The 25,428-nt window shown below is 36.8% G+C and overlaps 1 protein-coding gene across 1 annotated transcript in view; it reads left to right on the top strand.

Moving 5' to 3' along the window:
* Positions 1–25,428, top strand: part of PGAP1 (post-GPI attachment to proteins inositol deacylase 1) — a 34,962-nt gene that overhangs the window by 1,390 nt on the left and 8,144 nt on the right. The window contains exons 2-26 of the mRNA XM_085066086.1: positions 2,898–3,051; positions 6,093–6,268; positions 6,906–7,077; positions 8,148–8,308; positions 9,854–9,906; positions 10,083–10,149; positions 11,258–11,363; positions 12,213–12,268; positions 12,390–12,473; positions 13,809–13,858; positions 15,598–15,649; positions 15,879–15,956; positions 16,872–16,947; positions 17,224–17,297; positions 17,379–17,430; positions 18,115–18,181; positions 19,056–19,164; positions 19,499–19,537; positions 20,602–20,695; positions 21,349–21,439; positions 21,649–21,846; positions 22,062–22,194; positions 22,937–22,987; positions 24,177–24,397; positions 24,739–24,843. Of these exons, the coding sequence (XP_084922212.1) occupies positions 2,898–3,051; positions 6,093–6,268; positions 6,906–7,077; positions 8,148–8,308; positions 9,854–9,906; positions 10,083–10,149; positions 11,258–11,363; positions 12,213–12,268; positions 12,390–12,473; positions 13,809–13,858; positions 15,598–15,649; positions 15,879–15,956; positions 16,872–16,947; positions 17,224–17,297; positions 17,379–17,430; positions 18,115–18,181; positions 19,056–19,164; positions 19,499–19,537; positions 20,602–20,695; positions 21,349–21,439; positions 21,649–21,846; positions 22,062–22,194; positions 22,937–22,987; positions 24,177–24,397; positions 24,739–24,843 (2,519 nt within the window). The remainder of the gene's footprint in view (positions 1–2,897; positions 3,052–6,092; positions 6,269–6,905; positions 7,078–8,147; positions 8,309–9,853; positions 9,907–10,082; positions 10,150–11,257; positions 11,364–12,212; positions 12,269–12,389; positions 12,474–13,808; positions 13,859–15,597; positions 15,650–15,878; positions 15,957–16,871; positions 16,948–17,223; positions 17,298–17,378; positions 17,431–18,114; positions 18,182–19,055; positions 19,165–19,498; positions 19,538–20,601; positions 20,696–21,348; positions 21,440–21,648; positions 21,847–22,061; positions 22,195–22,936; positions 22,988–24,176; positions 24,398–24,738; positions 24,844–25,428) is intronic.

Below are 25,428 nucleotides of genomic sequence, written 5' to 3'. Positions count from 1 at the left end.
GCAGGCAGAACCTACTTCAGCTTCAATCTGTAGCCAACCAACAGAAAGTTACTGGCAAAATCTGTGTGATGTTATTGGTGGCTGCCTGAAACTCTTGTCTGCCACCACATCTTTTGTATTTATTCATTATGTCAGGGCTTAAACTCCAAGCATCTTTTGGCTGGTCTTGTGCTGGTAAGGGATGCAAGGCTTAAAGGTAGGCAGTAGTTCATGCAGGAGATGCAAGTCACAGCTGGCTGTATTGCCTCATGGAATTGCTGTTTCCTGACTAATTTTACTGTGCACAAAACAGTACTTTGGGCTGGGGATCAAATTGTGAGTTCGTTTGGGTTTGCTAAAGCATTATACTTGGTTTAAATACCTCTTTGTTGCTGGAGGTGTCTATTGTGTGTGTGTAGAGCTGCCTTCAGTAGGAAATCCAGGGTAGGAGTTTCAGGAGGGAGGTACCTGTCCTTGCTTCCGGATTGGTATCACGTTACAAAACAAAGAACTGCTTAAGCATTTAAACAAGAAATTTAATTTCTTTTGTGTCTGTCATTGTGGATTAGCTCACAGTCAGTCTAATAATTGGTTGTCTTTTTTTGCATGAATTTTAAAATTGCAGTGTTTGAATTTAACCTGCTCTTGTCCTGTTAAGCTGTACTTGGCTAGAGATTCAGAAGTTAGTAATGAGGACTTATTCACATAAACCTAATTTCTTTGGGAACAAGGGTGAAAAATGAAGCTTACATTGACATTGTCAAAAGTTGCTGTAGCTTGCTACAACTGATTACATAATCAATGTCTTGGGAATTCAGGATTTAAACCCACTGTCATGGAACATGAATGTCTCTTTTCCTTTGGAGTTACGCATTGCCATTTGAACACTGTGTTTTACAAAAAAAAAACCAACCTAAACCCCAATATTTTTACAGCACAATTCTCATGAGTTCTGTGGGTTTTTGTATTCAACATTGACCCAAAGAAGAACAGCATGGTAATTTTATGTTCTGTATAGGTTTTTGAAAAGAAAATGAACCAGGAAGTTACTGTAGATGAACAGATGATTTGATCTGTCATGAAGTCATATAAGCACATCTTGATGACCCTATTAGTTTAGTAGTGGGAACTGCTGAAGTTTTTTCCACATAATTTTGAAAGCCTTTGCAAAAGGAGCACTGGAAAGGAATGAGAATGGGAGAAAGGAGTGAGGTCAGTGAAGCTGGAAAGGCAAGATGATGGAGAAAGGGAAAAGACCAAAGGATGATCTGAAGACATAAGCCCTGAATGAAGCTTCAATTTTCTTGTTCTCAGGGAAAGAATTTAACTCATACTCTGTATTGTGTTAATGAATCAAGAGAATTAAAGTTCTATAAATAATATACACACATGCATGTCTCATAGAATATACATATCTCAAACATCATAAAAATAGTTTATGAAAATAGTTTGCAAATAACCAATATAACAAAAAATTTGAAGGCCAAGGGTGAAAGAAAACAGTCATTAGCTGAGGAGAGATAGAGAACAGGGGAAGGGAAGGATGTTGTGGGCATGGAATTAAAGCTGAATCGCCTTTATGGTAGATGCAGTTGAGACAAAACAACGCAATACCTGAAATAAAAATGCTTCTCTTTCAAGGAAGCAATTAAGAGAGATTTTGCAGAGGATTTCTGATGCGAAACTGAATTTAGTTTTCACCTTATTCTGTTAAAGTGTTTCCTTAAATTACAAATTACACCCTTTTACATTTATTTTGTATTATTTGTCTCTCAATTGTTGTAACAGTTAATCAGACATTGAAACGAGTGTATTCGCACTCATCAAAATTTTAAAAAGCTGTGTCTTAGAAACTTAGAAACTACAACCAACCTCCATGCAGGAGTTAAACCAAATAAGTAGTAAACAAGAATACATTTAATTAAGACAGTGTCATATGACTCAAAGAGATTGGCTTACTGGTGTAAGATTAATCCTCACCTGCTGCTCAGGTTCAAAACGATCTTGTTCTTTTCTCTCTGGGAATTGTAATCCTGTGAATCAGTTGAGGTAGGTTAGGGGGTTACTTGTTTTCTTCTTTAGCATGAGAAATGTGGCTGTCTTTAGGTGACAACTGACATGTACATTAGACCTCGAGTTGTTACAGAATCAGGTGGTTTGTCAGACCTCAAAACCAGCTCTGAAGATGAAACAGAAAAAGCCCCAAAGTACCCTGGGTTTGTTTTTTCTGGTGAGCTGTACTGAGGTGGTTACTGCTGTTGTTTAAACTCCCACTGCAGGTGGCACTTCTGTAAAAATCATCGAAAGGAATTCACACAACGTCTGTAATTCACCCTGAGGTAACAGGTGTCATCTGACAGTCACCCACATCACGCTGCTGTCGAGGGTTAGCTTTGGTATCCTGTGCAGTAGCACATCCTTGATCGGAGATCCGTGGCACTGAAAAGGATTCCAGAACCGTTCTGATGTGTCAGGACTAGTCAGCATCGCTCACGTGCCCCAGTTTGTGGTCTCAGCTTCTCTCCTGGCAGAACTGGTTGGGGTTTGACATGCCTTTTTTTTTTTTTTTCCCTTTCCCCACCATATTATGAGGCTGGATTTACTTTATGAATGTGCAGCTTTGATAGATACATAATTGCATTCATTTGCAGTTTGTTTCAAAGCTGGTTAAAGGTAATCACTATTTAGAGTAAGTAAATTCATTTTGCATAGTACTAACTACTTAAACAGTTTGCTTGGTATTCTATTTTTAATTAGTTCTTTTTAAAGTGAAACCCAGTTTTTCATTCTGTATTCTTCAGACTGTAATTTAAAACCATACAAAAGCCAGATCATTTAAATGGCTGGATAGCCACTGTATTCTCCTGTTTGTAACACCATAAACAAGGTGTTTCTTTTCTTTTTAACTTTTGCAATAGAAAATAAAATTACCCAAGAAAACAGCCAGACGATACCCAGCATATGAGCTCTATCTCTATGGGGAAGGGAATTATGCTGAAGAAAACAAAAATCTCCTCTTGACAGGAATTCCAGTTCTCTTTCTTCCCGGGAATGCTGGCAGTTACAAACAAGGTAAGTGTTTAGTGAAGTTACAGCTTTGTTACAAAAAAAGCTCTCAGATTTATGCATTAGGTAGTTTTTTGTTGGAAATAATACTGGACAGAGTGATAATGGTTGGTCTTATTAGTCTATGTTTCATTTCAGACAGTCAAAATACATTATTTTTGTTTGAAATCAGTGGAGTTGTTAAGCTGCAATATTTATCTGGAGCAAGACTTTTGAAAGCCACAAACAGTACATTTTATGCTGTACTCTGGCAGCACCGCACTCTTTTGCTGTACTTTTGATTGCAAACATCTAGTTGGTTTTGATATGAACAATGTTTAGTGCAGTTAATGCCAAATAAAACACGACCTGAATTTGATTAGAAGAAACCGAACCATCTGTCCTCTGTGATGTAAAGGAATTACATGCTATAGAAATAAGCACCATCTAAGCTTGCCCTCTAGTTTCATTATTCCCTACATCTTTATGTGGTGGTTTTGTTTCCTTAACATCATCTTCCCACTTTACACATAGCATCTTTTGTTTTCCCTCTTACATTTCTGGAATCCAAATGAAAAGAAGTAATAGTTTTAAGGCATTTTTATTTTTCATTCTGAATACCAAAGCAAACGGTACGTGAAGTTTTATGTTCGAGTGTTTACTCTGGTGCCTGCTATTCCTTCCAGTGTGGGTTTGTCAGACTGTTATTTTTGTTCTCCAAAATGTGCCTTGAAACAGTAAATAACACTTTCATGATTTTAGCAAAGTACATGTGTCTATGTGGGGGAAACCAGCACAGTCTGAACCCTGATGTCTTACTGTGATAATTTTTCCTTATATTAGCACTAAACTTGATGATTAAATTATCTGATTTCTAAGAACCTTTACAGAGGGTTTGGTTGTTTTTTGGGTTTTTTTTGAGAACGTACTTGCTTAGCTTGTAACATTGTAAAATATTTTACCAACTAGTACTTTTAGAAAACCCATACAGTCTTCCAGGCACAATAGCATCCAAAGAAGATTACAAACATAATGATTATGAGAGGTGCCATATGGACTTTTGTGATTGTGCATCAAATATTGCAAATCTGTGAATTAATGCTGTCTCTAAACACATGGCAGTACATCACTGTGCAGGAAATAGAACAGTACTTTCAGGGCATTTTAGGAATCAAAAGGAAATATCTGAAGAACAAACAAACTAGGTGAGTAGAAGTACTACATGATGTGGCTATAAGATGCTGCTTAGGATCAGTAAGTATTTAAATAATGTTCTTTTAGAAATGGATTTAGAGAGACTGGCAATACATCATCTGTGCATTTTGCAAAACCTTTGTTAAAATTAATTCATATTAATTCATGCTTTGTTCCAAATTTATTGTGAGATAACACAATTTTGTTCTGATGCCTAGATGAGCAGAGAAGGTATTGCAATTTTCATGCTTGTTTAAAATATATTCATATTTGCTGAGGAATGAAGACAAGTGCTGCTGTTGCCTTTGCTGGCCTTGTTATATTCAAAAAATCATTTAGGTTGGAAAGGACCTTTAACATCATGGAATGCAAGCATTCACCCAGCACTGCCAAGCTCACCACTAAGCCATTGTCCCTAAGTGCCACAGCTACACAGCTTTTAAAGGCCTCCAGAGATGGCAACTCCACCACTACCTTAGGCAGCCTGTTCCAATGTCTGACCACCTTTTTAGGGAGGAAACATTTGCTAAGAGCCAATGTAAATGTCCCCTGGTGCAACTGGAGGCCATTTCCTCTTTTTCTTTCCCTTGAAATAAGAGGCTCACTCACAACCTTACCTTCAGGAGGTTTTAATGTGTTTCAGGCACTTTTGAAATGTTAATTTATCATCTTTCACAGGCACTAAGATGAATTTTGTAAAATGTACAAAATTCAGACTCTGAGTAAAAGATGATCTGGTTTAGCTATTGGGCATGAAGCTGAGACTGGGAGAACTGAGATCCTGACTTCTCTTTAGAAATCTGTCACATTTGCCTTGTGATAGTTTTGTGCAATATTCTTGTTCCTTTTACCATGATCTCTGAGGTATAAAGTTATTATAAGATACTTGACCTTTTAAATACTTTTGGGCTATTTTCAAACCATTTTGAAGGTCTTATTGCTTATTAGATAAAGATAGAATTGATGAAATGATTGACTACAAACTAGATTTATAATTTTCATCATGCTGTTAATATCTCTTTGGATAAAGTACTTCATAAATATTATTGTTCCATTTCACGAGCTTCTCTGAAATTTCATACCTTAATTTCTGTAGCAAAATTTTCTGAGAAGGAGGGTTCTGCAGTTCTCCCAGCTGTTGTACTCTAGGAGAATCTTGCTCCTTTGTGCTGGATTTGGGCAGACCTTTCTGGCCATTATTAGTTATTTTTTTGTAGGTGATTTTGGGACTTTCTCTTTTATTTTCTTCTTCTTCTGCCATGCTTTTTCACTTGCAGCTGTTATTGTTCCCTTCCTGCATTGTCTCCATGGAAACTCAGGGACAATTCTGGACACAAAAGGCTGTATTAAATAGTAGCCAGGGTTAGACAGGGAAGACAGGTCGAAAGCAAGGCCTTGTAAATGGAACATTTTCTCACTGGAGGTTTTAGATGGACGTGTCCTTTAGGGTGTGGTTTTGCAATCCCCCATACTTAGTTGTATTTGGGAATATTGTCTTAAAGTTGATGGCCTTCAAAGGAGTTTCAGAAAAGCCTAGCAGTAGGAATTCCTCTACAGTTGCAATCAAGAATGCCTTCTTGTCCTGGTGGCAATAAGAAGGTGCAAACAAGATGAGAGAAGCAGCCCTAAAGTGGAGGAACATAGTCCTTGATCCTTATATAAATTATGTTCTTGACGAAAAATATTTCTGTAGTCAGCAGTAAGCTGAAAAGAGATGGTTTGGTTTTGAATGTCTTTTATAAATGGCTTGAGATGCACAATGGATTTAATGTATTTGTTTCTTAATCGATTATGTATTTGTGGGTTTTTCTGCTAAAGATGGTACTAAGCAGTGACTGTTGGACTCTTCTAATTGATGTGGTTTCTTGTTCTAGTGCGTTCTCTTGGCTCCATTGCACTTAGAAAAGCAGAAGATGTTGACTTCAAGTATCATTTTGATTTCTTCAGTGTCAACTTTAATGAGGAGTTGGTTGCATTGTATGGTGGTAGCCTTCAACGACAGACCAAGTTTGTGCATGAATGCATAAAAGTAATTCTTAAGTTGTACAGGGTAAGTCGTGGCATATGCTGAGTAATGTATTTCCATTTGGGAATGGAATTCTGGGCTGCCTTTTCTGCTGCAAAACTGAGGAGTGATGAGTAAGTTAGGGAGACTTTATAATGCTTGTAGGTATTTGAGTTGATAATAGTGCAATAGAGAATTGCTTCTCTTTAACAGATTTTTAGTACTTGTGACAATTCCAGAGCTTTGGTGAGGTTCTGTGTTGTGTTTCTAAAGAAATACTTCCATGAACAATGGATGCCTTTTTCTAGTAGAGACATAAGCTTTCTGTAGATTACTAAAATACTAATATAATATTGCCTTACATTCAATTTTCTCTGGGAAAGTTCTTTGATATCCTCCATTCCTAGAAGTCTCAGAAATTAAAATAAGCTTAAGTTTATTAAGCTATACTGTATTACAGGCTATACTGTATTTCCCTTTGAGCTGGACACTTCATATTAAGCATACTTTTTGAGATAGCAACTAAATTTATATTCAGTTTGTAAACTTGTAAAGCTGATGCTAGTTAATGTTATCCTTGAAAGGCTGCAAGTTAATTTGGGGGAAGGGGGAAATCTACAGCTGATAAGCATAGTTCAGTGTCAGATCTATCTCTGATGTGTCTGCTTGCTCTTTGCTTAAGGATCAGGAATTTGCACCGAGCAGTGTTGCAATAGTTGGGCATTCCATGGGTGGTCTTGTTGCAAGAGCGTTGCTCACTCTGAAGAATTTTAAGCCTGAACTTATAAACCTGCTCATTACACAAGCCACACCTCACATTGCACCTGTAATGCCTTTAGACAAATATCTTACTGGTAAGTATTGCAGTTGTCTAATTACGGTATATTTCTTTATTGATCCTCTCAGGCTTTAGTGATGAGATTCTTGCAAATCACCAGCAAAATGTGCTGCTTTATTTACTGTAATTAATCTGTTCCTGTGTTACTCAGGTAGTTGTTTGAGAGCACCAAGATTCTCAAAGTCAAGTGTCATATAAAATGGATTATGTGGACTTGAGTTTCTGTGCAAGGCCTGGAGCTCTCAATGATTTGTAATTTTAATAAGTTGCAGGGCATGTTACTAAATTTGTAAGCTTTTCAGTGAATGACGTATTTTCTTCCTTTTTTTCTCCTCTTTTAAAACTTGACCTCTGTAATGACTTTTATCTTTATGAAATGAAGTAGCATTAGTTCTGTAGAAGGTGCTAAATTTAATGTTTTCCATACCCAAAGGTTGTAGAGGTGAGAATATAAATATAGATATAATTACAAAATTTAAATATTTACAAAAAAGATCATATTTTCTCCTCAAGTAAATAACTCTGGCATAAAAATAAAGTATAGTCATTACTCATGTACTATATGCTTCTTGAAAAAGCTAGATTTGATTAAACTATACTGATTAAATATGTGTTTAGTGATAATTGTGCTGCTACATGTAGATACTGAGGGAATTGGTGAAGGAAAGGGAACAGACATTAATTTTCATTATTCTCTGTGACACCCAAGAGGAATGGATTATCTTTAGCTGCTGGATTTGATTTATTGTGCTTGTATTAATTCTCTATCCTACAATTGATTTCAGTGCAGTGCTTCCTTACTGACTGTTTCTGGACTTCAAAAAAATCTGTGGCTGTCCTATGGTTTGCTACTCTAACAATCTATGTGCTCAGCTGATACAAAAAGTGTATCTGTCTTTCCTAACTGCTTCCTCCTTGGGGTTAAAACAATCATTTTTCTCTCTTACATGAATCAAAAGTGATAATCAGAGCTGAGATGTCTCTAGGGGGCCTTACAGAAACTTATAGTTAATGTTTATATAGCTTTTTTATGTATATCAAATAGGCTTGTGGGAAAATTGTGATTGATTTTAATATATTTTATAGATTTTTATACAGCTGTAAACAATCATTGGATTCTAAAGGCCCAAGATTTAAGAAATTTAACTACCCTTTCTGTGGCGGGAGGATTCAGAGATTACCAAGTTCGTTCAGGACTGGCTTTTCTACCAAGATTGAGTCAACATGACAGTGCCTTATCTGTTGTGGTAAAAAAGCAAATTGTTTTTTTGGTTTTGCATGGAACTATGTTAGATAGTTATTTATGTAATGCATGTGTCAGTGCCTGTATGTGCAACATAGTGTAAATAAATGTGACAATACTACATGTGAAAACACTAAATAGATAGTGTATGGTTATAAAATCATAAATAGTTGTAGTATAAGTGAGGAGTATGTGTAACACTGATTGGAATCATCTACCACTTGATACTGTTTCTTCTTACCACCTGCTTGCACTTCTTCAGTTCCAGAACTCAGCTTTTATTTCCCTGTGTTTTTGCAAGAGATGTGTATATGGAGACTGGCAGATGTGCAGAGTAGAAATAGAGTGTTTGATTATAAAAGAGAGCTCTGGCTTGACACCTTCTTTTTCTATTTGTGGTTTTTCTAAGAATTTAGGAACAGGATGTAGAGGATCATCAAGTCCAGTTTTCTGCTTTTTCAGGCATCTATCTTTTAAAAATTAATCAAGAGTCATCAGGAAGCATTTAGGTTTGTTGTTCCATCCCCTCTCCATCAACCTGTTCCCTACATGGAGAAGCTGGAAAATACTCAAAAGGAGGGGGAAAATTTGTAATTTCCAACTTCCATTTACTGCACAAGCCAGTTTGTTAATGCCTTTCTTCTGACATCTGCTTGAAATGTTACATGAAAGAGCTGTCATTCCCTTGGTGTTTACCTCCCTGTGTGTTGTACAGAAAGCTGTCTATAAATAGGCACAGCTCAGATCCTGCAAGGCTAAGAGGATTAACTCTGCATTCCCTTTGTCCTAGTAACCCTTCTCTGCATCTGCTCTACTTTCATTTCTCTTGAGTGTTGGTGACCAGAGTTTTGCATGAGATTCCATGAGTAGTGGTACCAGTTCTTTCTGATTTTTATGTAATTTTGGAGGCTGTGTTGTGGTTGTTACTGTTCAATTTGGGCTTTTTCTTCCCGAGTGTGATGCATTAATAGTTCATAGTTTATTTGAGTCATGTTGAGCAATAGGTTGATGAGCTCCATTTATGGGAGGCGTTTGTGGTATTGTTAGTCCCTAAAATGTAATACATGAAATGCACTTAAAGAAATGAATAACTTCAGACTGTCCAGTTCTTTCTTCATGGTGTTCTGATGGCTCTTTCTGTTGAGGACGCACTTGGTTTCTCAACAACAGCTTTCATTGGCATGCTGCTATTCTCCTGTGCCAGGATCAGTTATTAAAATAGTAAGATTAGTCATAGAAACAGTCTTTGAAGAAAGTTTTTGTAAGTTTCCTTCACTCCATTATGCCCTATCACCATTAGTCTCTGCTATCTAACACAGATAATTTGGTTATTTTGTTTTATAATTTCCATCTTGCAAGTGCTTCAGTGCTTGCAAGATTTGTGACTGAAGAAGTCATTCTGTTGTACCCTAAGCCCTTTATCTTAAGATAAAGGCTGTTCTTTTTAGTAATTGTGCAAATATGTTTCAATAAGGAGGGGAAAGGTTTCCATATAATTTTAGACTGTTGAGTACTAACAAAAGCTTAACCTTTTTCTTCACCCGAACAGAGCTCAGCTGTTCCTAGAGCTTGGGCCTCAACTGACCATCTCTCCATAGTGTGGTAAGATAATGGAACAAAGGTTAATTGCCTGACTGTGCATGGCTCTGTTCTCTACTGTTATCACTTTCTACCATAATTTAACTTCAGTTTAATATTATGGTGAAGTCTCTTCTGACCAGTTTTATCACCCTGGATCTTTTCTTTCTAGTTTTAATTTTACTTATTTTGTCTTTTAGGTGCAAAGAGCTGATCCTGGCTACCATTAGAGCTTTATTTGACCTCATAGATGAAAACACAAAGCAGGTCTGTATATGGGATCTCTGTATATTTACCCATAACACTTTCTTCTTCCATCCCAGAAAGCTTAATCAGGAGAAATATCCCCCTATTATACAGTAAACTCCTTTTTGATTATTCTAAGGCACGCTGAGAAAATTGTTTCCATTTTGTACCAGTTACTGAAAAATCCTGTGGCTTTGTGTTATTTGACCAAAGTGTCAGAAATTACAAGGTGTTAGTTCAGTTTTCATTATTGACTGCTTGATGCTTTGTAGCTGGGCTGTGGGCTGAACGTTTCTGCCATAAAGCAGCAGGTTCATTTGACCTTGCACCAGGATAAACAAATTTTGTTAGCTCTGAAGCTGTGAATGTGACTTCTCAATGTGTACATAAGAGCAGAGCCCACCGCATGGAAGAGGAAGGATTTCAGATGTTCCTTTTGAGGCTTCTCAGGACAGACTTCTCTAGTTTTTCATGTGTACGTATTTTAATGTGTAATTTAGAGAGACAAAAAGAGGGGTACAGTTGTTCTGTAGTTTACTGACTATGCTGGAGGGTAAAACTTGGCAGAAATCAGTTGTAAAGGCTACACTTTTGGAAAGTGGAATAGACAAAAATTAGTCCTGGAAGGTTTACTTAGAAAAAACAAAACTAAACTGATCAAACAAATAAAAAATCCCAACCCCAAACAAAAGTGAATCTTAGGGTAGCTACACAGCTATTTGGATGCTTGAAATAGTCAGAGATGTAGCAAGCTGCATATGTGAACTTGGATTAGTAAACTTAAAAGAATTTTTTCTAAGCTCTGGCCTAAGCGTCATTTCAGGAAGAATGCGTGTGTGTTGATAAAGAAAGTTTAATGGAGTGGTTTCCTTGTGGTAAGAGTAGGTGAGAATGTAAAACTCCTGAAAGTTTTGGCTATGCTTTGTAACATAGACTTTCTGTATTACAGTGATTGACTATTGATGGTGCTTTATGTCTTCAGAATATTGAATTTAGAATAGAAAGGGTACAGTGACTTTTAACAATCTCTCCTGCCTTTCACCCACAAAACTGCATTGCTAGCTGTGATCATGTGATGATCTTAAATCACAAACATTGGTAAAAATTTAAAAATGTGCTTTTGTTTTAGATAACTGAGGATCCAAAGAAGAGAATGTCTGTACTGAATCACCACTTTGTGAGACACCCTGCCAAGATGTTTGAGGAAAATCCTGAAGCTTTTACAGAACTCACAGGTGTGTAGCAGTTTTCTTTTGAATAGTATTCAGTGATACTCCTTTGTTAATGAGGATTAACAAAGGTTAACTCCTTTGTTGGTTAATCTTCTCACCAACAAAGTTTTCAAATATACTTTGTCCTCCTTCAAGCAAACTAAAACAATATATACATTATAGATCTAAACAATCTGCTTTTGTTTGGTTTTGGTAGCAATAAGGAAAAATTGGTTTAAATTTGATTTCATGTTTGTATCTTCCTATTTGTGGTAACCTCTTGACACTTGGCTGAATTTCTCTGATGAACTCTAGTTACATTGAAGAAAGATACAACCTCCTTGCATGACAATTGGCATTGTTTGTACTCTGATCTTTTCATTATTGTCTTACTCTTTTTCCCCAGCCATATCTTTATACTGCTCCTGTTTTCTTGTGCGTTTTACCCACTTCATTGCTGACATGCATCTGCTCAAGTTTCTGTATTAGCTTTCTTAAAAGGCTGACAGGAACAAAGATTTGGGCTGTTTCTAATGTTGCCTCATCATTAATCAGTCACCCTGTAATTACATTAGTATAATTTGGTTTATTTGTTTTATTGCCTTTAGATTTTTGTTTCAAGACCCATGGGGTTTTTATTTTGTCATTAGTATTCAGTAACAAGATCCCAGGGCTTTATTGTTTCCTGTGTAACTGATAATAACTGTTGCATGTAATTGCAAGCAGTAGCAATCCTCAGTGTTGATTAAAGCACATAAAGTTTACATCTGTTTATAGATAGGAGATAAGACCTTGGTGCTAAATAAAATATAATATTTTGGATATAAAGATAATTGTTCCTGCAGTATGGCATATAAAAATATTTATTTTTAGGAACTTTCATGTGGATTACAGTCAAAGCCTCAAAATGGACTTATTCAGTTTACAATGTAAGTATTTTTCCCCCATTGTGTTTGTATGTTTGTGTTTTTATTTTTGTTTGCTTTGTGTTGTTGGACGGAATTTGTGCTTTTTTTTTTTTTTTACTAATGAGCTCTTTTGTTTTTTAAGGATTCTGATGGAAAATATTTCACATTTCCTCTTGCAAGCCACAGAAAATCATACAGTCATGTTTACTGTGAAAATAGTATGTTGGTGAGAAAATGTTTCTTTAATATCTGGAGTTTGTTTATAAAGATGTATTTTTTTCATTTCCATTTGCTGCAATTTTAAGACAGTTAATGAACAGCTGTTGAAATTGCTGCCATCCATTTACAATCACAGCCTAATGCATGTCAGATGCACTACCCGTTTTAGCATGTCACAGTGTTCAAGATCTGAAACCTTCAATGCCACCTGAACCTCAAATGTTTCCTTTTTGACTCTTACCTCTACATTACTTTGTCCTTTAATTTAGTGCAGTTCTGTCTTGATGGTTTTGAAGGAAGAAGTTGTTTTTAGTGCTGCTATGTTTTTGCCATACTTCTAATTTGGGGAAGCAGTTTATAGGCTTGCTTTCCCACAATAAAACTTAAGTGAGCCTGAAAGGCTACAGAGATCTTTTACTAAGGGAAAGTGAATGGAAGACAGATGAGAAAACAGCACCATCTCAGTTGTCTCCTATTGAGAGGGGACACCATCATGTGTGTTTCTTGTATTTTTAGCTCAAATACATTCAGCCAAATATTTTTTCAGCTTTTTGTACAAGAATGAACTTAATCTCTTGGCAAACTGAAGATGGATAAATACACTTTTCAGAAGCACGTATTTTACATTAGTGGCAAGAAAACTGAGATGCTTTCCTGTTCTATCCTTCCTGTGCCTATTGCCACTCCTTACCTTGCCAAAGATGACATTCATACCACCTTTGCGAGAAACAATTGTCTGTTCTCAGTGCTTTCCTAGTTGTCCTTCTCAGTGGCACCTTTTGTGTTTACATGTGTGTTGTGATCTTAGTTGTGCTTTGATAGGATAACTTTTGCCTTTGTCATAATGTATGAAAGACAGGACTAGAAGACGAGGGAGGTACAAAACAATGTCTGAGAGTTGCACCATGGTGCTATCACTTCAGAACACTTAAATTCTCAAGGGTCAGAGCAGTAGAACATTAAATATCTCAAGTATTTTTCTGCTTCTTAAAAGAGTACCTTGAGATGTTTCTTTTAGTTAGAGGAGATTAAACATGATATGGAAGACAGATATTTTCTAAAAAGAAATGATGAAAGCTTGTTTGCTTAACCTCATGTTTATTCATAACTGGAAAGGGTGGCAAATTGAAGATATTTTAAATGGTTCCTAGAAACCTCCACCATTCACTTCACCTTTCCATCCTTGCAATTGTAATTGCAGGGTTATGCAGGATTATCAGTCTTTTAATTATCATCAGTTTTAATTCCTGCATTGTATGGTGTAAAGAATTGGTATTTTAAATATATTTATAAATGCAATCTCACATAGATAATGCACTATTTTACGGCATTGACTTTACAGGACACAAGTAGCTGGATTTATGGCTGCATGAGCACTAATTCATCGATGTGGTGAGTATAAACAGTCCCTGTTCTTTATTCAAATGGGTTTTGTGAGACTGTGTTTGAATTTAAAGCATATAAATTATCCTCACTAGGAAGGAATTGGGAAGTAAAGTTGTTACTGTAAATAATTCATGCTTTCTGTATCACCAGGAAAACAGGAGAGAATAGCTTTTCTCAAAATAGGTGAAATTCTTCTTCATTAAGCTGTATTTTTTACCTTCATAGCAGTGAGGAGTTGTTTCTGTTGCTCATTTGTGGACACTACCTGCTGGATTCCTGGGTTGGGTGGGTTGTAGCCCCTGGATGGCACTGGTGTCTGGTTGAATGGTCACACCCAGGAGTTGGGATCAGCAGCTCCATGTCCCAGTGGAGTTCAGTCAGGAGTGCGCTGCCTACAAAATAGCTGGAGAGGGACTTTCCACAAGGGCATGTGGTGACAGGACAAGGGGTGATGGCTTTAAACTGCCAGGGCAGGTTTAGATTAGATGTTAGGAAGTTGTTCACTGGGAGGATGGTGAGGCACTGGAGCAGCTCACCCAGAGAGGCTGTGGATGCTCCATCCCTGGAGATGTTCAAGGCCAGGATGGATGGGATTCTGAGTAACCTGCTCTAGTAGAGGGTGTCCCTGCCCGTGGCAGGGCTGTTGGAACGAGATGATTTTTAATGTCCCTTTCAACCCAAACCACTCTTATGATTTGGTTTCTTTAGAATCCTGTGACAAAAGACATCTAATGCCACTCAGAGCCTTCAGAAGAGTGGATTAAAGCATCTCTTATTTTTTTTCCTTATTTCAAAATTTCTACTGTCATCTGAAAAATATTTAGAAGTGTGGGTGGTTTAGTAGTTATTTGTTATGACAGTCATTGCAAAATGGATTTAAAACACTGTCCTTGCTTACATTTGTTAAGTAAACTCAGAGTGAATTCAATCAACCCATCAAATTAGGGAAAGCTTCCAGGCAAAACTGAACTAGCATAGTATTTGTCTGTTCTGGGATCACTGAGGTGCACAGAGTCTTTCTTCCAGCAGATAGCCAGATGTCATAATTACTTTCTCCTGATCCAACAAGTTAGCTGTTACTCTTTTTGTATAACCTTTGATCACCATCAAGTGCAGGTTAGCCTAGTTCAGGACTGCTACTTAAACCTCATCTAATAGTAGTGGGTTTGCTGTGGATGGTGTCCTGAGGTCGTGAACACTATTTAGAGAAACAGCTGTATCCTGGTAGTCAGAAAATCAAAACTTGAAGTGACTGAATTGATGTCTTGCAATTCAGTGTCCTAACTCAATATAAATAGACACCATTTTAGAACTACTGCAAACTCTTTAACAGCTAACAAAAATTTTGATTTATATGGTATATTTTAGGTATTTCCATAGAAAAAATTTGTGCTTTTGATGTTTAAAAAATGCTAATAAAACTGCATGATAATTCAATGCCAGTGTTGTTTCAGCTCATGAAGGCTTTCCATTTTGTGTGTGAAGTTGCCCAGCTAATAAGTGCTACATGTTTTGTGTCTGAAAAATTTGGAGCTTTGCTTGGCTTGGTTTTGCAAACAAGATTTACACTATCTGAAATTACTGTAGTTTGATAAATTACTGTGGTAGCAGCACACCCAAATTTCTTCTCAATTTAAAATGTTAATCCAGAGAGAGAGAGAGAAGCTGGTATATTAATCTGTTGCCATAATGCTGGGTCTGCATAATGAATACGCTCATCCTTTAATGTGCATGAATTTTTACAGCCTGGAAGCTGCTGATCTATCCTGGAGAGCTGAGTTACTTCCAACCACCAAGGTAAGTGTGTACATAACTTGTGGGAGGGAGAGGTGCTTCAGGGGGAAGTTGCAAGTTGTGGGGGAAGGAGCTGTTCTGTTCTGAGCATTGGAACATGCACTTGTATTCCAGAGGAAGAGGGTACAAGAGGTGGACAACTGGGAACTGGCAAGGGGCAAGCGAAGGGCTATGTTCAGTAATGGCTTTTCTTTTTCTTTTTTTCTTTTTCTCTTTTCCTTTCCTTTTTAAGGTTGTAGTGCTGAAACTTCAGGACTATCCTTCTTTGTCCCATATTGTCATTCAGGTACCACCTGCAGCTGGCAATAAGGTAAAAAAAAATGACATATAGTAATTGCTTGCTTAGTGTGTTTGTAACTTTCAGGTGCTATGACAGCAGGAAAAGGAAGTATATTAAATATGTGCTGGGTTACATTGAGAAAGCGTAGACCCACACTGTAATGTGGTTTGAAGGTAGCTTTTGTTATCTTCTCTAAGCTCAGAAAACATTTTGATAAAATACCAAACACAAGGCATGAGTAGCACTTGGAACATGTACAAAGCAGCAGTCCTCAAATCAGTTCTTGGAATTCTTGTTGGAGATTCTAATGGAAGTCCTAATACTGTGTTTGTGTTCCTGAATGTTTATACCTTTGAACAGTCATTTATCTTGCCCAAGTTAGCAAAGAATATAGCTAATTGAAGGCACCACATCTGGATTCTGGGGAGCATAGGTCAGATAACTCTGCAAGCTCTTAGACCACAAATGATGTAGTAGAGTTGTGCAGAATTTAATTGTTCTGAATCTCACCAATGAGTTGGATTTCTTCGCATCAAGGGCTCTCAGGATTCCAGTAAGAGGAACATTTGCAGACTTAGTGTATTACCCAGCTGGGTCTGGCACTGCTATCCAGTTAGTCCTGGAAATGACAGAATACTGAATTGGAATTGCCAGTCTAATCAGATCTGACATTGCTTTCTGTGACACAAATACAGTCTCTGAGTCTGTGGTATCACAGTCCATGATCCAAGAAATTATTTGCAGCACAAGTGAGTGTAATGTTCTTCTCTGAGTGTACCTTCAGATCGTTGTGACAGAGGCATTGTGCAGGGAAATTGGTAATGCACAACGTTCAGGGTAAGCAAAGACAGAGGAGAGATCACTTGGGAAATGTAATTTGGCAAGTACAAAGGCTTTCTAGTCTTGTGCTCAGTTTAGATCTGTTTTTAATATGCTGAATTGCAGTATACTTTGGGCTGTGAATTCTTCAAAGAGGATTCCAGAACAGTACAGCTCCCTGTAACACGCCTTTTTTCATTTGGTAAGTAGAGCATATTGCTTTTGGAAAAAATGAAAAACTAACATAACTAAACTTTGGATAATAAATTTGCCTAAAAATGTCAGGTCAGGAGGTTTTGGGGGTTGGTTTTCACTAGAGCTAACCCTGCTTTTGTTAGTAACAGATAAATAAGAAATGTGGGGGTTTAAACTAACAGATATGAAAGTATGTAATTCTCCTGGGAAAAAAAAAATCTGAAAATGTGGTGAGTTCTCAGATGATTTTATCTAATAAGTGAAAATATTGCATCCTTTACAGGGCTTTCTTCAAGCAAAATTCTATTAAATTCAACTGGATTACTTTACAGTGTACAACTCCAGCACTTCAACCAAGTAAGAATGCTACCTAATTTTTTAAGGTAATGTAACCACTGTTTGGAGAAAAGTGAGTGACTTCTATTTTTTGTGTTCTAGATATATCAAGCTTTCAAAATTTATATAGAGAGCCAGTGCCAGTCACTCAAAGGTAAATAGAAGTCTTTTAAAGTATAAATTTATGAAACAAATTCTTGAAAATTTGGAGAAACAAAAGTCCTCTCATGCAGTGGAGTTTAGGTAATACTGTTATAATCTGTTCAAATGTGTCTGCTTAATATCTCTTACTTCCCACTTTAAGAAGGATAGCTTAACAAAAATGAGGAATTAGTCCTCTAATGTTTGTTTTTCTTGCTTCCCAGCAAAGGGAAGTTGAATTTCGAGGAGGATTCTGCCTTATGTTGAAAGTGTTTCTCAAGAAAAGCACCTTTGGCTAGGATTTCTAGTTCCTGATAATAGGACTCAAATTTGAATGTTGAGCTACATAAACTTAAACAGGATGGGTTGCTAAAGGACTCTATTTCAAAAAAAGAAAGTGATGGATTTCATTAAATTAAGGTTTCAGTTTCCTATTAAAAAGCAGAACTTTTCTTGTAACTGTTCTTCCTTTAAACATTGATGTCTCACTGTCTTGTCCTGTAACAGCCTAAGTTAAAAAATGTCATTTTTGTTTACTGCTAACTGCTCCGATCTGCACTGCAATGTAACTGCAACCCCAGTGATGCTGTGTAGTGATCTGTGTGCCACCTTTGTTTTACAGTCCCTGTAGTTTTTAGAGACAGTTGGCACATCTTGTTCTTAATGAAGTTCATATTTTTATGCTGTTCCATTTCAGAAAGAAAACCTAGTGTTTACAGACTTCATATCCCCTGGTCACATGAAGACTCAGTAATTGTAGCAAAGTAAGGACCTGAACAATTAATAACTTCTTGATATGTTTTTTGAAGAATAGTTGCATCCTATTGTAATATTTCTGACGTGAGACAGTTTCTCCAGTCTTATGTGATTGGCTTCTGTGTCTTTTCCTCATTTACCTTCCTGTCCTTGTTGACAAAGTTGTTTTGACTTTTCCTAGAATAAGGATACCTACTAACTGTTCGCTTAAGGGTTCTCACTAATTTTCTCAAAAAAGAAGTCAGATGTGCTGGTCTGAAATTCTCAGGATAATGATTGACCCCCTCATGAGTGAAGAACAGTGGCTGCTCTGGATGCTGGATTCTTCCTGAAATCCGGGGTTTGGATCATACGGCAGCCCTATGTTCACTTCAGCAGCATAGTCCTGACAAAATCAAATGATGCAGCTTGAAATACATCTCACTAATGAAGTTAAACAACCTGACTGTTGACTATTTTAGATGGTTGGGAAACTGTATTTCTAGTTTATTTTTGAAGTCTTAAGGATACCTCACCGTTTCCAACCCCCTGTGTTTTCCAGCAGCATAATACTTGCAGGAAACTGAATTGTATTCTTGAGAATCTGTCTTTCCCATTCTTGGCACTCAGCATATTTGCATGCCCTGTGAGGCAGTGTGTTCCCTGAACTTGTCTGCCTTCATCAGTACAGTGTCCCGTGGTAGTTCAGAGGAGAGTGAACTGAGGACGTTGTGTAGTCCTTTGTGACAGGATAAACAAGTTCCTTACACCATTTGCCTCACAGCTTGCGGTGACACTTGGTGTGCTAGATCTGCTTTGTGTGCACTTGTTGAAGACTAAGGCATGTTTGGTCTTTCTTCTTGATTTTGAGGAAAACAATGACCATGTAAGTTGCTGTTTCAGGGTTCCATCTCTTACTGAGATTTCTGCCAAGCTGCACATTGCTCAGCCTCACAATGACAGCAGCCTTCCAGAGCTAAACATCTACTCTTCCCCAGACTGTCAGTATGAAGTGAGTAATACACATTTATTTTACAGCGAATTTGCATTGCTGGATAATTTTTGTGTAATTTAGTCTTTTAAAACATAGTTACTTAATCTAAATAAATACTGAACAAATCTGAAGGTGAGCTGTTTGGCCTTTTTGAAACAGTGTGTGTGTTACAGGTATTTTGCAACAGCTGGATTAGTATTAAAGTTCAACTCTAAGCAAAACTTTACACCATTTGCTTTTAAAAAATCAGTAGTAAAGTGGTGTGCATTTTAGTTGTGGGATTGCTGTAGTCAATTAAGTTTGCATCTTAAAAACTAAAGTATTTTGTACTTACGACTTCTTTTTTTTCAAGGTAATTCTGAAGACATCACTTCTACAGGTTCTTGGGCAAGTAAGAAAACATAACACTAAATTGGTTTTTTTATGTCAGTAGCATCTATAGAAATTTTTACTTCCTCCCTTCCTTACTCTGGCACTTCATATTCCTTCTTCATGCCAAGAGGAGCACTATTCAATGATCATTCTGCAACCTTGTCCCTTGGCAAGGCATCCTGCCTGGATAAATGTCAGGCCCTGGTTCTTAGAGGAGTAGAAAAGCTCTCTAGCTCTAAAGAGCTGCTGTAAATGTGGAGCATGTGGCTTTGTGGTGAGCTCAATATCCATACAGGGCTGACACTGTAGGTCATTTTAACTTTCTTGCCTGATGAGTCAGTAGTGTTAAAACTTTAAAATACATTTGGCCTCAATTAAGTTGGAAGAAAAAGTCTAAGTAGGTCCATATGCTACCTTTCAACAAATCTGCTTTGGTTATCAATGAAGAATACATTTCGACATAGGGATCAGTAAAAATAGGCTGGCCATCTGCAGTTCTCTGGATCTAAAAAGTAATTAATTTGCAAGCACCTAAGTGTAGTGCTGGAATATTACTGGCAAGGTTCTCTACTTGAATGTATGCATTTAGAGCAAAGATTTTTTTATTTTGTCATTATTTTATGAGAATTCACAGGCTATTGGTATATTAATTGTGACTTGGGAGAGTGGAAGCCAATTAATACATACATGTAACTGCTTCCAAAAATTCTTTGCCTAAAAGCATATATAACTATATGCAGATTTTGCTTGGAAAGTGGCCTTTAAATTGTTTTAAACTTACTTTACTTTTATTTTTTCCATACTTGTCTTGACTGGAAAAAAACCCCATTTGTTTCTAATTTGATCATTTATCCAAACCTGTTTCATTAGCTGTTTATGAGAGCTTCTGGTATTTTCCATCTATAACATTAATTGCTATTGGAGGTTATTATATACTTACACATCAAAATGAGAAACTGGATCTTTTAAGAAAGATTTTCTAATCACATTATCATTCTGGCTTCATGATAATATTTGGTATGTGTTTTTTTAATACATTTTTATAGATAGAAATGAATTCATCCCTTTATTCTTGTCTTTCAGATAGTAAGGTTCCATGCTGGTGCTTTTCCAGTCTATATTGTTTCTAATATTCTTCTTACTTATGGAGGACAATTGAGTACATTGAGATCAACAGGTAGGTTTCTAGAAATCAATTTTTTCTGTCACAAGTGCTATTAGAGAAATTAACCAGTTTACTGGTGAAAGACTAGCTAGTTGTGAATTTTTCAAGATAAGTATTATTCATCTTATGGAAATACTTGGATCTGTACTCTTCAGTTTTAGTTTTTCTTTGCTGGTAGTTCTTCAGTGTTGTGTTGTAGCAGAGCATTTCTTTATTTTTTTTACTTTGCAGTACCTTGTTTGTGAAATATTGGTGTTGCACAGTAGTTCAGAATTAACAGAAGTCTACTTAAAAATACATATAAAAGTTTAAAATACATTGCTAATGTGCGGAAGACACTATTTCTTGCACAAAGGTGAGATTTGCATAATAGCTTTGAGCCATGTGTTCAGACAAAATGCATTTTTATTAAAATTCAGAGGGTGTTTTGAACAATCTCCATAATGTCTCTAGAAGCTCTTGTGACATACTACCTAATGTGAGTGACCCAGTGGAGAAGGGTGTTGGTGGTGAAGCATGCAGCCTTGCAGTACTGTTACAAGACATGGTTATCTTGTTTTCAAGTAAACTTACCATTGTCTGAATTTATTTTTTGTTGTGAATGGTCTTTGTTAAAGTTCATAGACACAATAGTAACTATAGATGCTCTCTGTTCTTGATTCTAGGGCAGTGTTCAGACTTCTCCCTTGAACTAGTTAGGACAGCAAAGCCCTACAAAGTAGAACCTCTTATAAGCATTGTTGTGTTTCTGCAGGGGTGAGTTTGCATCATTTATTTTTTAAAGCAATTTCCAAAACAAGTTTCAGTAAAACTATTGCTGGAGAGGAATGTTATTTTATCTGTAGTCACTGTGAACACAACTGTTACTTTGTTTGAAAGACTGTAATAGAAGAAATAGTTGTTAGGTATCTTACTGTAACAGCAATTGGAAGTGATAAATAATACTGCTTTCATGTTTTTGGCAGGTTTAACTGGTTTAGAGAGATATGGGAATCACTGTCACTACCAGAGGTGGATGCTGCTGTACTGAGTAGTCAGGATGCATGGTTCCCCCTTGTGTCCCTGATTCTATTTCTTTTTGGGACAGGCATTGCCTACTGGAGTGGAGTATTTTTCTCTACATCTCTGAGACTCTTCTCTTCATTATGGTTAACTCTGATAAGGTAAAACAATGTGATGCTATATAATTATGCTCTTGTAGATGACTTTGACCCTGACAGGTTTTTTTTGTTTGCTTCTGTGTGAATGCTTGGGCAAGATTGAATTCTGGGCAGATTAAATTTATACATGATTTTAGACATCTGGGCTTGAAAGCAAGCAGAAGTTGACGTCTGGGAAGAAGTATAACAGGCGTTTCATGTTTTTTTCCTTTTTGCAGACCTACTGTCCTTCAAAAAGATAAGTTGATTACACCCAGAAGACTCTGTGGGATGATATCTCTTGCTCTGGTTAGCTGGACCACTTGCGGTGCATTTGCTGTACTCATTATTTATCTTCAATACTTGTTCAAGGTACTGAAAGGCTAAACATTCTGTATTTGTAACCGAATTGAAAAAAATTTGATGCTTTGAATTAACCTCAGGTGAAAAGCAAAAATCTAAATTACCATTTTTCATGCACTAAAAAAATGTTATTAGTCTCATACTTGAAATTGGTATTTTTTAAATTTATCGGTATTATAATCTTGTAAACTTTTGGAATTTTTCTTCTCCTTTTGTTAACGCTTCTTCCAAAGAAATGTGTGGTCTGATATGCCCACAACAACAATGCAGATAATTGAAATTTTAACTTACAGCTAGGCAATATTATAAAAGCAAAGACTATTAACTCCCTTGAAGACAAACTTTAGCAAAGAGAGGACCTTTCTGTGCAATACTATGTATCTTAACAACTTCTCAGTAATCTTTGTGGAGTAAGAGGAAGGAGGGTGGATATACTGAAGAATTAGGACAGTCTTCTTGTATGTCCAATCTCATCCCTTGGGTAGTGCTACAGTTGTCCATATTTGGTCCCTGCCATTCAGTTTTCCATGGACTTCCTTACATCAGTGTCTGACTCCTGATTCACCCCATGGTTATGCCTGGTAAATCACCTGCTGTACCTGGCTCTTGGGGAAAATTACAGCTCCATTGGGGCCCTAGAATTGTCTAGCTATAAAAAAGAAGAAAAAATAATGCACCCTCAATTTCTTTTTCTACACAACAGTTTTTGAGTGAAGAAACTTTACTAAACAAGCAACTGTTTGTCTCACAGGTTATAAAACTGCAAGTGACTGTAAGAGCAGAGCAAAACACGCGCAACAGGGTAAGTCTGTTTCCTACTTCTGTTCCAAACTGTGATCAAAACTAGTTTGGCAAACTTCTGCCTTGTTGGTATTAGGTTGTGCTGCAGTGACTGCATAGCTGTAGTTCACTGGCTGCACGTGTGATGTAAAAGAGCAGCCAGGCCACGAGCAGTCTGATCCATCACACACAATGTTTCATTTGCTGTTTGAAGTCACTGCAATGTGAACTTGTTACTTAAGTAGAGAACTCTGTCTCTGCACATGGAACAACAAGGTTGTGTCTAAATTTTGGTATTTCATTATGCATGGCTTATCTAAAAAAAAAAAAAATTTCTAGGTAATAATCTATACTGCCGTAAATGTTTTTTCTCTCCAGAGAGGCAGTGTGTGGAGTTTAAGGTTTTTTTTAGTCCAGAGGTGACAGATAGGATATGTTAGATGAATATGGACTGAGACTGCAGTAAATAGGGAGCTGTTAAAAACACACTGAAGAAGCATTGGGTTTCATGCAGTGTGAACTTTATTTTCTGGGTTACTTTGAGGTATGGGATCAAAGCAGGTGTGGATAAAAGCCTATAATAACTACTTGTTCTTTTTTGCAAACAGAGAACAAAGCAGTCTGACAGAAAAAGTTGTTGAAAGTTTCCTTTGGGTTTCTTTGAGTGGATTTTTTGTGTGTTTAGTTTAAAATCTTCTCCTTTCATCTCTATATAATTTTTTGTTTCATTTGTGGGGGTTTTATTCTGTCATTGGAAGTCAGTATCTGCCAGCTCATTAGTTTATCTTTGCTATTTATTCCTACAGGTAATATTTTACTCCCAGTTGCATTACCTCCTATATCTTTTCCGTGAATGATCATCTGTGATTTTTCACCCCCATGCTTTATTACTCCTTTTATTTTGTTCTTCCCCTTTCCAGGAACTCCATTTCTTTTCATTTCATTGGTGTTAGGGCATCTACACTGTCCATTCTTTCCTTCCATAGACATATAAACTATTAGTGTATGAGAGATTGCTGGTTAAATTTAGATGCTTTGGGATTGAACTACTGAACTTCCCTTTTGATGGCTTTTTGAGGCATAAATTGGAATTTTTTTCCTAAATCACAGCTGGTGTGACACTGTTAGGATGTTTTTTCCCTCCTCTTTTCCTCAGCATGGGGTCTTACAACCCTGGGCATGTTTTTGTGACTTCTGTCTTTCATTTTCAGGATTCATACCACTCAAAAGAAACTTCACAGAACTCCAGTACACACACAGTCAAAGCCCAGAGTTCAGTGGACAGTGTTCCAGAAGCAGCAGAGTCTCCTTCCAACAGTACAATTGCTGAAGCTGTTAACAGTCTTAAGATGCACATTACAATCCTCAATTTATTCACGTGGATTGTGCTGCTCAACTTGCCATCTTTAATTTATTGGTTAAAAAATCTCAGGTAAATTCTTAAATTGCCATTAAGGTGGAAGAAAGTTATAGGTACCTTGGAAGATAATAAAAATTGTAAATGTTCGATTCTTTACATTATTATTTACCTTACAGTTTTAAAGACTTCTGTTAAATATTTCTGTTTTCTCTATGCAATCTGGTTTGTGTTATGCTGTTAAGTAGGTGTTAAGTGAACCAGTGATATGTTGAAGAAAGTAATGTTTCAGAAAGGATTTAGAATCAGGCTGTGATACTGTGTAGATTTCATGTATATTTGTTGTCATCAGCACATGGATATTATTTGGCAGCCTAGTTTAGAAGTGATGTGCTTTTTAAACCATTTCTTTGCAGGTACAATGTTAGACTTGACCCTGATCCATGTAGATCCACAGCTATTATCCTCGTATGCATTTTACAAATTCTAATGAATTCAAGTACTTCTGAAGTGAAATCAAGGTACTGTAGCCTAATCTCTAGTTTTGTTTTCCTGCTTCTTTGTGATTTACCACTTGTGTGGTAAAACTTAATTTATGCTGTACAGACCTGTAATTGTCCTGCCTTTGTGGAGCTTCATTAACTCCTGTGGTTGACTCTAAAAAGTGAGATAAAATGTGTGCAGATTACCTCTTTTGCACAAGTGGAGAAAATCCCCTGTATTTGCCACATGGAAATGAATGAAGCAGGTGCTGTCTAAGCAATTGTTGCATAACGGCTTCTTTAAGTATGACTTTTTAACTCAATTGAATCCGTTCAAATGTCACAGAATCCAAATACATTTAGCAATTATTGTCAGAAAGTTGCAAGGAAAAGTGAATTCTAAAGCATTATAGTTATGTTCTTGTAGCTCCCCTTGTGGGAGTAGAAATATAACATTTTCTCTACTGGATTAACAAGTCCTGAGCTTGGTTTTGCTGACAGAGTATTTCTTGCTGAGATATGAAATCAGTCAATACCTCATGAATGACAGTGAATAATAACAAATATACTCTTGACCAGTACCTGTTATCTCAAGTGATCTAAACCATTAAATCTTCCTTTGTT

This window comes from Lichenostomus cassidix, chromosome 7 (genome assembly GCF_008360975.1).
Source record: "Lichenostomus cassidix isolate B80296 chromosome 7, HeHo_3.0, whole genome shotgun sequence".
In the NCBI taxonomy this organism is placed as follows: Eukaryota; Metazoa; Chordata; class Aves; order Passeriformes; family Meliphagidae; genus Lichenostomus; species Lichenostomus cassidix.
Note: the sequence above shows the minus strand (reverse complement) of the source record. Positions and strands in the feature narration are given on the sequence as shown.